Source organism: Oncorhynchus clarkii, chromosome 2 (assembly GCF_045791955.1).
Source record: "Oncorhynchus clarkii lewisi isolate Uvic-CL-2024 chromosome 2, UVic_Ocla_1.0, whole genome shotgun sequence".
Lineage (NCBI taxonomy): Eukaryota > Metazoa > Chordata > Actinopteri > Salmoniformes > Salmonidae > Oncorhynchus > Oncorhynchus clarkii.
In genome coordinates this window covers 62,632,066-62,644,069 of record NC_092148.1, presented here as the reverse complement: position 1 = coordinate 62,644,069, position 12,004 = coordinate 62,632,066, and the positions used below count along the sequence as shown (strand labels likewise).

The 12,004-nt window shown below is 41.4% G+C and overlaps 2 protein-coding genes across 2 annotated transcripts in view; both read left to right on the top strand.

Moving 5' to 3' along the window:
- Positions 1 to 2,436, top strand: part of LOC139371314 (craniofacial development protein 1-like) — a 51,174-nt gene extending 48,738 nt beyond the window's left edge. The window contains exon 7 of the mRNA XM_071111644.1: positions 1,303 to 2,436. Coding sequence (XP_070967745.1) covers positions 1,303 to 1,396 — 94 coding nt within the window. The 3' untranslated portion in view covers positions 1,397 to 2,436. The remainder of the gene's footprint in view (positions 1 to 1,302) is intronic.
- An 8,353-nt stretch (positions 2,437 to 10,789) lies between these two features.
- Positions 10,790 to 12,004, top strand: part of LOC139371292 (breast cancer anti-estrogen resistance protein 1-like) — a 124,446-nt gene continuing 123,231 nt past the window's right edge. Inside the window, exon 1 of the mRNA XM_071111611.1 lies at positions 10,790 to 11,307. Within this exon, the coding sequence (XP_070967712.1) occupies positions 11,296 to 11,307 (12 nt within the window). The 5' untranslated portion in view covers positions 10,790 to 11,295. The remainder of the gene's footprint in view (positions 11,308 to 12,004) is intronic.

Below are 12,004 nucleotides of genomic sequence, written 5' to 3'. Positions count from 1 at the left end.
CCACACAGTTTCCTCTGAACAGGTGATGTTGATGTGTCTGTTACTTGAACTCTGTGAAGCATTTATTTGGACTGCAATTTCTGAGGCTGGTAACTCTAATGAACTTTTCCTCTGCACCAGAGGTAACTCTGGGTCTTCCATCCCTGTAGCGGTCCTCATGAGAGACAGTTTCATCATAGCACTTCACCACTCTGTCTGTGTGGGTGGACCATTTCGGAGGATCTTACGCCAAGGAACTTAAAACTTTCCACCTTCTCCACTCCTGTCCCGTTGATGTGAATGGGACAGAAGTGCCTTCTTGGGTACAGGAACAATGGTGGCCATCTTGAAGCATGTGGGGACAGCAGACTGGGATAGGGAGAGATTGAATATGTCCGTAAACACTCCAGCCAGCTGGTCTGCGCATGCTCTGAGGATGCGGCTAGGGATGCCGTCTAGGCCGACAGCCTTGCAAGGGTTAACACGTTTAAATCGGCCACGGAAAAGGAGAGCCCACAGTCCTTGGTAGCGGGCCATGTCGGTGGCACTGTATTATACTCAAAGCGGGTAAAGCAGGTGTTTAGTTGGTCTGGAAGCAAGACGTCAGTGTCCATGACGTGACTGGTTTTCTTTTTGTAGTCTGTGATTGTCTGTAGACCCTGCCACATACGTCTCGTGATTGAGACATTGAATTGCGACTCCACTTTGTTTCTATACTGACATTTTGCTTGTTTGAATGCTTTGCGGCGGGAGTAACTACACTGTTTGTATTCAGCCATACTCCCAGTCAAATTTCCATGGTTAAATGTGGTGGTTCACTTATTAACTCACTCACCGAATCAGCGTATCAATCAATATTATTCTGAGGTTACCCGGAACATGTCCCATTCCGCGTGATCAAAACAATCTTGAAGAGTGGATGCCGATTGGTCAGACCAGCGTTGAATAGTCCTTGTCACGATTACGTCCTGTTTGAATTTCTGCCTAAATGAAGGGAGGTGCAAAATGGAGTCGTGGTCAGATTTGCCGAAGGGAGGGCGGGATGCATGCATCGCGCAAATTAGAGTAGCAGTGATCCAGAGTTTTGCCAGCGCGAGTACTACAATCAATATTCTGATAGAGTTTAGGTAGCCATGTTCTCAAATTTGCTTTGTTAAAATCCCCAGGTACAATAAATGCAGCCTCAGGATATATTGTTTCCAGTTTGCATAAAGTCCAGTGAGTGTGTGTGTGTCTCTGTCCGCGCACACGTGGGTGCTTCTTAATATCTCCTGCTAGATGTTTGTTTGATTTAGTAATTATTTTTTCTGTGTTTGTTTTTAGGTATGTGGAAAGAAAGAATTTTCTGGAGAGAGTTGACCACCGGCAGTTTGAGCAGGAAAAGAAAGTGCGTCTCGGCAACATCATGAAACGATGACAAGGAATAATGTTACAGATACACTTACACTTACATTTGTGACACACACAAACTGTACATGCCTGCCCAGTTCCTCCCAAGGTTTCTCAGCCCAATACTTAGCCACTGGACTGTCCATGTCTCTGGATGGCCTACTGACTGTTCCTGCTGCCGGCTGCTCCTTGACCTATCAGACCTCACATACCCAGTTTACACTCAGCACTCTCATTAAACCTCCATCTGTTCCTGGACCTGTGTGTGACCTGAGTCACCTGGACTCAGACCCCTGACTGTCTGCCTCAGTGGCTTCCTCCCTCTTCCCGATGTAGAGGTGTGGTTGCACTGCTAACTTGCTTGCCTCAGCACATGGCTGTGTGGCCGGGTGTTTCTGTACATTTGCCATAATCAAAAAAAAAGGGAAACCATTCCAGGAGTGAGAAGAGGAGAATGAGTAGCACACCCTGAACTCTGAATCAGACTTTATGACATTGACTTGAAAGAGAGGAAGAATCCACACAGCTCCGATATTTGTGCCATCCCTCTCCACCTCCTGCAGTGATTCAGTTTGGTGCGCTGTTCATTGGAAGAGTTCAAGTTGATTGCATTTCACCTCCTTGTTGTGCACACTGTGATTCTCTGGAGTTGTTCCAACTAATCTGAAGATAAAAAATGGTCTCACTATTATGTACCTTATTTATACCAACAACAATCAGAGATTCTGACATGATAAAAGATTTATCAACTGGTCAGCTTAGCTGCTTGTTAAACCTGAGCTAAGAGGGGAGAGGATTGTTAAACGTTCCTCAACTGTTTTCTCAACGTAATGACACAGCTCCTATTACAAGGTAATTGTATGGCTGTTCAGTAGTAGGCACTCACTCTCACACACAGACAGACAGACAGGTGAATTCAGGGACTTTAGTTTTAGTTACTGGTTGTTAAATGAATGTGTCTGAATTCAAGTGTGTCTGAATAATCACAGGTGAATTTGGACTTGTTTTGTGTTGTCATCCTGTTGCTGTACTTTGTAACATGGAATAAAGCTTGTCATTTGGTTTGAAGTTGTTGTTTTAGTACTGATGGTCTTGTTTTGCTCGTTTGTACCCCTCACCTCCCTAAGGCCTTATATTCCACCCTTCCTCTTCCCGCTACCAAGGCTCTTCCCCTCTCTCCAGACAACTGTCTACAGACACACTACCATTTCATCATACCCTTGCCAGTCCTTCCCTGCCCCCCTCTTCCCCAAATGCAACTGTTTCTATCTCCCTCATCCCCCAGGTCCTACACCCCCAACCCACCTCCCTCCTATCCCTCACAGGCCTTGGACGGGTGCCTGCCATCTTACCCACTCTGCTCTGTCCTAAATAAGGTCAGAAGACTCCAGTCACACAGTATCTTTCAACCTCATTTCCTCTGTATCCAGGCCCCCTCCACTGCTTCTGTGTTTCCTGCCTGAGTGTTTGGAAGGGAAAGGAGGAGACGCCTGTGCATCCTTCATAGAGGGTAATTGACTTGTTTACGTTACATAGGGATCCACCCTCCATCCCCATGGGTGCAAACTCTACATTTGTTTGTTTCTTCTAATTGTGCTTCATGTTACCAGATGAAACTTACTCTATGTTATATATAAGCAGATTTAGATAGAGATCCCGTGTACTGTACTCTCTCTTCAGCAGGGATACTCTCACACATGGAAAGACTGCAGAGACTATTTCAAAAATAATCATCCTTAACTTTAACTCTGCATTGTTGGGAAAGGACCTGTAAGTAAGCATTTCACTGTTAGTATACACCTGTAGTTTACGACGCATATGACAAATAAAATTTGATTTGATTTGAGACATGCATATTATTCATAAACAAGCTCACACAAACAGTTGCGTGTTGGATGGAGATTATTATTATTTACTTTTTAGCTAACAGTACGAAATGAAACATACAGACATACACAAACATCAACAATCTCACTCCTGCCCAGACCCAGCTGCTCTCACCCCTATCTCCAGTGCCTGCACTACTCTCCCCCATGTGTCCTAAAATTGCACCATTTTGTTCCTCTCCACTGCCTACGCTCTTTCAATATTCAGATAATGAAGCACATGATTTTTTTAATGGTCTTAACTATGGGTGATTGGTTGATTTCCAGTTTAAGTATACGTTTTTCTCAAGACAATTGACGAGAAGAGTATCCTCCAGTCCATCAGGTAACTAACTCACTGCCCCCTCATATGACATGTCTTGAAAGATGCCGACAGATGGATTTGAAGTAAAATTACATTTGTAATACTTCTGATAACTTTCTAACTCCAGAACTTTTGGACTTCATGGCACTCCCAGAAGGAATGGGTTATTGCGTCATTGTTAGTTTTACATGATGACTCTTGTTGTGCTGTAGAATTCTTTTAATTTTATTTAATTTGTAAAAAACTATACATTGGTTTAAGCATACATTTTCGTTACCTGTAATTTTGTTAGTTATGTTTCAACATTCCTTCCATCTTGTGCCAATAACAATTATTTTTTAAAGTATTGGTTCTTACCTATCATATGAATATCCTTTTCTGACTCAAATAGGTTTCCCTCAAGATTTGCTCTGATGTCCAAAAGATTTAAAATCTAAATTTGTGATAAGAAACTTTTAAGTTGCATGTACAGTGCCTTCAGAAAGTATATATACCACTTTACTTGTTCCACATTTTGTTGTTACAGCCTGAATGCAAAATATTTTTTTTTCTTCTCACCCATCTACACACCATACCCCATAATGACAAAGTGAAAACATGTTTTTAGACATTTTTGGAAATGTATTGAAAATTAAATACAGAAATATTCTATTTACATAAGTATTCACACCCCTGAGTCAATACTTTGTAGAAGCACCTTTGGCAGCCATTACAGCTGTGAGTCTTTCTGGGTAAGTCTCTAAATGTATTCAAGCTCTGTCAAATTGGTTGTTGAACTATTTTCAGGTCTTGCCACAGATTTTGAAGTAGATTTAAGTCAAAACTGCAAATCGGAAACTCAGGAATATTCACTGTCTTCTTAGTAAGTGTAGATTTGGCCTTGTTTTAGGTTATTGTTCTGCTGAAAGGGGAATTCATCTCCCAGTATCTGGTGGAAAGCAGACTGAACCAGGTTTTCCTCTAGGATTTAGCTCCATTCCATGTATTTTTTTATCCTGAAAAACTCCCCAGTCCTTAACGATTACAAGCATACCCACAACATGATGCAGCCAACACTATGCATGAAAATTTGGAGAGTTGTACTCAGTGACGTGTTCTATTGGATTTGCCCCATACATAACTCTTTGTAGTCAGGACAAAAAGTAAATTGCTTTTCCACATTTTCTGCAGTATAACGTTAGTACCTTGATGCAAACAGGATGCCTGTCAATTAGGTTAGTATTGTGAAGTAACTGCAATGTTGTTGATCCATCCTCAGGAGAAAACTATCACAGCCATTAAACTCTAACTACTTTAAAGTCACCATTGGCCTCATGGTGAAATCCCTGAGCGGTTTCCTTGTTCTCCGGCAACTGAGTTTGGAAGGATACCTGTATCTTTGTAGTGACTGTGTCACACATACACAACCCAAATTGTAATAAATAACTTCACCATGCTCAAAGGGATATTCAATGCCTGTTTTTACATTTTCTTTATTGGAAAACCTCCCTGCTATTTGTGGTTGAATCTGTGTTTGAAATGCACTGCTCGACTGAGGGACCATTTGTAGGGTGTGGGGGTGTGGGGAGATGAGGTATTCATTCAAAAAAACACTATTGTTGCACACAGTGTGATGACAGTGTCAACAGCAAAGCATCATCACACCACCTCCATGCTTCCCGGTGGGAACCACACATGCAGAGATCCATTCACCTACTCTGCGTCTCACAAAGACACGGCGGTTGGAACCAAACATCTCAAATTTGGACTCATCAGACCAAAGGATAGATTTCCATCGGTCTAATGTACATTGCTGTGTTTCTTGGCCAAAGCAAGTCACTTATTGGTATTGGTTTCTTTGCAGCAATTCGACCATGAAGGCCTGATTCACGCAGTCTCCTCTGAACAGTTGATGTTGAGATGTGTCTGTTACTTGACCTACTTGAAATATTTATTTGGGCTGCAAATTCTGAGGCTGGTAACTCTTCTGAACTTATCCTCTGCAGCAGAGGTAACTTTGGGTCTTCCTTTCCTGTGGCTGTCCACATGAGAGCCAGTTTCGTCATAGCGCTTGATGGTTTTTGCGACTGCACTTGAAGAAACGTTCAAAGTTCTTAATGTTCCGCATTGACTGACCTTCATGTCTATAAGTAATGATGGACTGTCATTTCTCTTTGCTTATTTGAGCTGTTCTTGCCATAATATGGACTTTGTCTTTTACCAGATTGAACGGTTTTCTTCTGGGGAAAGAGAGGCGGACCAAAATGCAGCGTGGTTAGTTTTGTGCATCTTTAATAAAGATGAAAGTACAACAATCTACAAAACGTGAAAAAAACAAAACAGTCCTATCTGGTGCCACAAAGACAGGAACAATCACCCAATCAGAGACAATGACTAACACCTGCCTCTGATTGAGAACCATATCATGCCAAACATAGAAATAGACAAACCAGACACACAACATAGAATGCCCACCCAGCTCACGTCCTGACCAACACTAAAACAAGGAAAACACACACGAACGATGGTCAGAACGTGACACAGATAGGGCTATCTTCTGTATTCCACCCCTACCTTGTCAAAACACAACTGATTGGCATTAAGAAGGAAAGAAATTCCACAAAATAACTTTTAACAAGGCACACCTGTTAATTTAAATGCATTCCAGGTGACTACCTCATGAAGCTGATTGAGAGAATGCCAAGAGTGTGCAAAACTGTCATCAAGGCAAAGGGTGGCTACTTTGAAGAATCTTAAATATAAAATATATTTGGATTTTGTTATACATTTTTTGTTGTGTTATTTCATAGTTTTGATGTCTTCACTATTATTCTACAATGTCGAAAATAATAAAGAAAAACCCTTGAATGAGTAGGTGTGTCCAAACTTTTAACTGGTACTGTACATGCATACACACTCCTAGAGAGGCCAGTACACTCTCCAGAGCTGTGGAGAACAAGACATCCTCATACTTATTCAAATACACCTTCTCTCATGTTTTCTGTTACTTCTCTTGGATGGTTAAGTGACTTTGTGAGCCCCAAGTAATTTTCCCAGCTTGTCTCCTTCCTTCGCTGACTGCTCACTTCCACCTTGCTGTTACCCTTCAAATGCATTTTAAACTCTCAACTTTGTCACTGTTTATTTTGCTCAGTTTAATTTTACTGCTCTTCTCCATATTTCAGCATTACATTTTTTATAAATGAGTTAAAAAATATACAAAAATAATCCACTTTGATATTATGGGGTATCGTGTGTAGGACAGGAACAGAAAATATCAGTTTAACTCATTTTAAATACAGGCTGTAACACAATGAAATGTGGAAAAAGTAAAGTAGAATACTTTCTTAAGGCACTATATTTTAAAGTATTTTCATTGATCAGTGCAAAATTGCTTTTTAATTCTGTGATGTAAATAAATGTATTTCCTATTACCAAGTAATTTACGGTTTCTATACCTTTTAGGTTTCCATGTGGACCAATTTTATCGGTGCATTCTGAAAAGCTATCCAAGGACTGTTCCATATGGTTGTGTTTTTAGGGAGTGATTGGTTCTTGTAGAATCCTTTTAATTTTCCTCCATATTGTTATAGTGTTCTTAACTATGAAGTTGTTAATGTTCTTAGCTTTATCCTTTGAAAACAGACATGTGAAAAGATTCTGGGGATGAGCATGTACATCTTCAATATGTACCCACTGTTCCTCTTTAGTGCACTAAACTATATGTCTCAAGTAAATGCCCTGGGTGGTGAGTTGATACAATTCCATATCTGGGAGGTTAAAACCACCCTCACACTTTGGGAGATGTAAAACTTCCCTTTTTATTCTATGAGTTTTATTTGCCCATATAAAGTCTGCGATGGCCGAGTATACTTTTTTAACAAATTGATGGAGATTATTCTATAGGCTATATACACTAAGTATACAAAACATTAAGAACACCTACTCTTTCCATGACAGACTGACCAGGTGAATCCAGGTGAAAGCTATGATCCCTTATTGACGTCACTTGTTAAATCCACTTCAATCAGTGTAGATGAAGTGTAGGAGACAGGTTAAAGAAGGATTTTTAAGCCTTGAGACAATTGAGACATGGATTGTGTATGTGTGCCATTCAAAGGGTGAATGGGCAAGACAAAATATTTAAGTGCCTTTGAACAGGGTATGGTAGTAGGTGACAGGCTCATCGGTTTGTGTCAAGAACTGCAACACCGCTGGGATTTTCACACTCAACAGTTTCCTGTGTGTATCAAGAATGGTCCACCACCCAAAGGACATCCAGCCAACTTGACACAACTGTGGGAGTCCATCCCCCCATGAATTGAGGCTGTTCTGAGGGGGAAAGGGGAGGGGTGTAACTCAATATTAGGAAGGTGTTCCTAATGTTTGGTATACTCAGTGTAGGCCTTTGTAGGAGGCAGGCAGCAGGTTCCCCGGTGGAGGTATGTGTGCCTCCTGCATTACCTTTCCTCTTCATCACTGGCACATCTCTTTACAAGCTGCCTCAACACCAGCACACACCAAAGCAGAAACTAGGTCTGCAGAGGCCTGCATGATCCATTCTATACTGCTGTTACACACACACACACCACCCCACTCTCTCTCTCCTCTCTGTCTCTCACCATCTTACACGGAGTCAGGAGAGGAGCAGTCATCCTCATCTTTATTCAATTCCCCCCCCTCACACACACACACTCCTAGAGAGGCCAGTACACTCTCCAGAGCTGTGGAGAGCAAGACATCCTCATACTTATTCAAATACACATTCTCTCATGTTTTCTGTTACTTCTCTTGGATGGTTAAGTGACTTTGTGAGCCTCAAGTAATTTTCCCAGCTTGTCTCCTTCCTTCGCTGACTGCTCACTTCCACCTTGCTGTTACCCTTCAAATGCATTTTAAAATCTCAACTTTGTCACTGTTTATTTTGCTCAGTTTAATTTTACTGCTCTTCACCTCATCTAACTTGCTATCATGTACAAAGGTGAACTTGAAATACTTGTGTGCAATCTGTGCTTGACGATGATGCCAAAATATCTTCCTCCAGTAAAACAATAAAGCTTATCAAACTTAATCTAATTGACTTAGTATTTACTATGAGCCTTGCCTCGTGACAAAACAACAGATTGAAGGAAAAGGGAAGAGGATGGATAAGGAAGACATGAAGATCAGATTAAAGGCCAAGGGAATGTGGAAGAGAGAGATGGTTGAGAAGCAACATTTATATAGATTGTAGACCGTTGCTGCTGTTGTCAATGGAAAGGAGTCTTAATAGTGTGAAGAACCTACTGTAACCTTTAATCCTCAAACACAAATCTTTACCCACACACTGACCCTGACTTAAACACCTACAAAATTTCAATTTAAACCCGAAATTCCCCCCCCGGGTGTATTTATACACTACCCAAAGTGTAATTAATAACTTCACCATGCTCAACAGGATTTTATTGTCAGCTTTTTTTCTCTTACATATCTACCAATAGGTGCCCTTTGCGAGGAATTTGAAAACCCCTCTGGTTTTTGTGGTTGAATCTGTGTTTTAAATTCATAAGTCTGTTTGTCAAATTTCTGCCCTGCTTGAGCTGCCCCTGGCAACTGTAAGTGCTGTTTTTGTGAAGTGGAAACGTCTAGGAGCAACAACGGTCCAGCTGCAAAGTGGTAGGCCACACAAGCTCACAGAACTCGTCTGTCCTCGATTGCAACACTCACTACCGAGTTCCGTCAGCACAATAACTATTTGTCTGTAGATTAATGAAATGGGTTTCCATGGCTGAGCAGCCACACACAAGCCTAAGATCACCATGTGCAATGCCAAGCGTTGGCTGGAGTGGTGTACAGCTCAAAGGCATTGGACTCTGGAGCAGTAAAAACACGTTTGGTGGAGGAGGAACAATGGTCTGGGGCTGTTTTTCATGGTTCGGGCTAGGCCCCTTAGTTACAGTGAAGGGAAATCTTAACGCTACAGCATAAACTTACGTTCTAGACGATTCTGATCTTCCAACTTTGTAGCAACAGTTTGGGGAAGGCCCTTTCCTGTTTCAGCATGACAGTGCCCCTGTGCACAAAGTGAGGTCCATACAGAAATGGTTTGTCGAGATCAGTGTGGAAGAGCTTGACTGGCCCGCACAGAGCCCTGACCTCATCCCCATCGAACACCTTTGGCATGAATTGGAATGCCGACTGTGAGCCAGGCCTAATTGCCCAACATCAGTGCCCGAACTCACTAATGCTCTTGTGGCTGAATGGAAGCAAGTCCCTGCAGCAATGTTCCAACATCTAGCCTAAAGCTTTCCCAGAAGAGTGGAGGCGGTTTTAGCAGCAAAGGGAGGACCAATTCCATATTAATGCCTATTATTTTGGACTGAGATTTTCGACAAGCAGGTGTCCACATACTTTTGGTCATGTAAGGTATCTGGCACACACTTCACCTCCAAGCATGTGTAGCTGTCTCTCACCAAGGGCTTCGTTTTCAAACGGGGAAGCTGATTTTAAAATAGCCAACACCTTTGGGAGGATAATTATAAACAATCACTGGCACAAGAATCTCAAATAACAGCAGGAGCAAATAGTCAGCATGCCTTCCCTCCCTGCTATCCAACCACTGGAAGCTCCTAAAGGCTTTGGTAACACTTCATCCAGGTATAATTCCTTAGAACTTCTTATAAGCATTTTGAGCCTTTACAATGTCTTATAAAAAGGCTTATAAATGTGTCTCCCAATGGATCAAACTGTCTGTTATTCCTACCATGAACGTGCTTATTAGGGTCCATAGTGCTTATGTATTTGAAGAGGGTGATCTTAGAGCAGTGCATAAGGTGATTTGTGATGTCTCAAAATCACTTCAAAAGACACCTGCACTTCCACCTAGGCATGTAGCCTAGGTTAGGCCACGTTATTGTATAACTAAATGTTTCATTGATTAAACTTCACATTAATTATTGCAATACATTTGACAACAACCTCTCTTTCAGATGTGGTACATTTCCATAAATGTAGCCTATTGGACAATTCACTGCAGCAGCCGACAACAATGTAGACATTCCCTTTAAGGGGCAACCTTGGGGAACTCAGAAATTATTCTGATGTAAATGCATAGAATTCAATAGAGTTTAAAAAAAAATCAAATGCAAAAGCACATGAGTTTAACAGGATCAATTAGGGCAGGCTATAGCCGTATCACGAGCTTATTGCTGCATCTTCTTTTTGATGGTGGAAAAAAAGGAGACCATCCCTTTAAATAAAACTTGATGATTCCATTAGAACGGCAGCAGCAGCAGCAGTGATACACGCAGCCGCCCAACCTGGCCGCAGCAAGATTGTTGAGCAACATTTTTCCCCTTCTGTATGACACTGGTGCGATTTAAAACATTATTATATTTGTTTTATACATTGGATTCTTGGGAGGATAAACGAAACGTGTGACATAGAAGAACAATAGGAGAACGTGTTTACGGTATTGGAGACACGGGTACTCTGGACGTTCATGAGGTGGACTTCGCCGCATTTGGTGGGCTGCTCCTAGCTTGGAAAATCCCACCACATATCCCTGACATTCATTCCAAACTCGACCTGTACGGTGAACTGTCACCGACGTAGATACATTTTAAAGGAAAAGCATGGAATAAAGCCAGACATCGAAGGAGTCCTGAAGAAAAGTAGTTTTTTTTCTGGTGAAAAGTAGTCCACTGCCTGTTTTAAATAACCTATTCATTATTAAGTAGCCTAGGAGAGGCATAGCCTACTCTTACAACTCATCACAAGATGTCTGTTCCGGTAAGTCTTATTTAAAGGTTAGATTTTAAATTTGGCATTAACTTTTGTTGACTACAGATAGTCAGCGATACAATGTGGCCAAGTGTAATTTCCTTTGCTGCTCTGGCATTTGAAATGCACTAGGCTATGTGTCAGTGATGAGTATGCTACGTCTCGTGTATTACTTTTGTAGTATAATTGTAATAACACTGTTATAATGATATGAGATGTGTATTTTCAATGTTTCTCTAATTTGTAAAAATGTCCACACTAGGAGTGCAAGCTCCAACGCACACTGCTAGCTGTCAGGCTGTTGGCAAACTGTCAAATTTGCCTTGTAGGAGTGCCAACGTTGCAGCCTGAGTTTTGTGAGTTACATAGTGTTGAGTTGAAACTTTACTGCAATTATGTAACCACCTGTATAGTTTGAGTCTAAGGCCAAACGTATTGGACTTGGACACTTCAACATGTTTGTAGTGATTATGCAGTTATGTGAATAGGATCAGGCATATGCAGTTTTGCTGGAGACCATTTTTGCTTTCTGTTGTCTTTTTCTGTTGTGTTTCCTGTTGCCTTGCACCATTAATCCAACAGCCTGCAAATCAGTAAATAGCCCAATTGTGTACCCCTAATCATATCAAAAGGTACCAGTTCCATCCTTTGATGTGTATTTGGGTTGTGTACTGTAGGTGTGTGTAGATATTCAGGATATGACTGT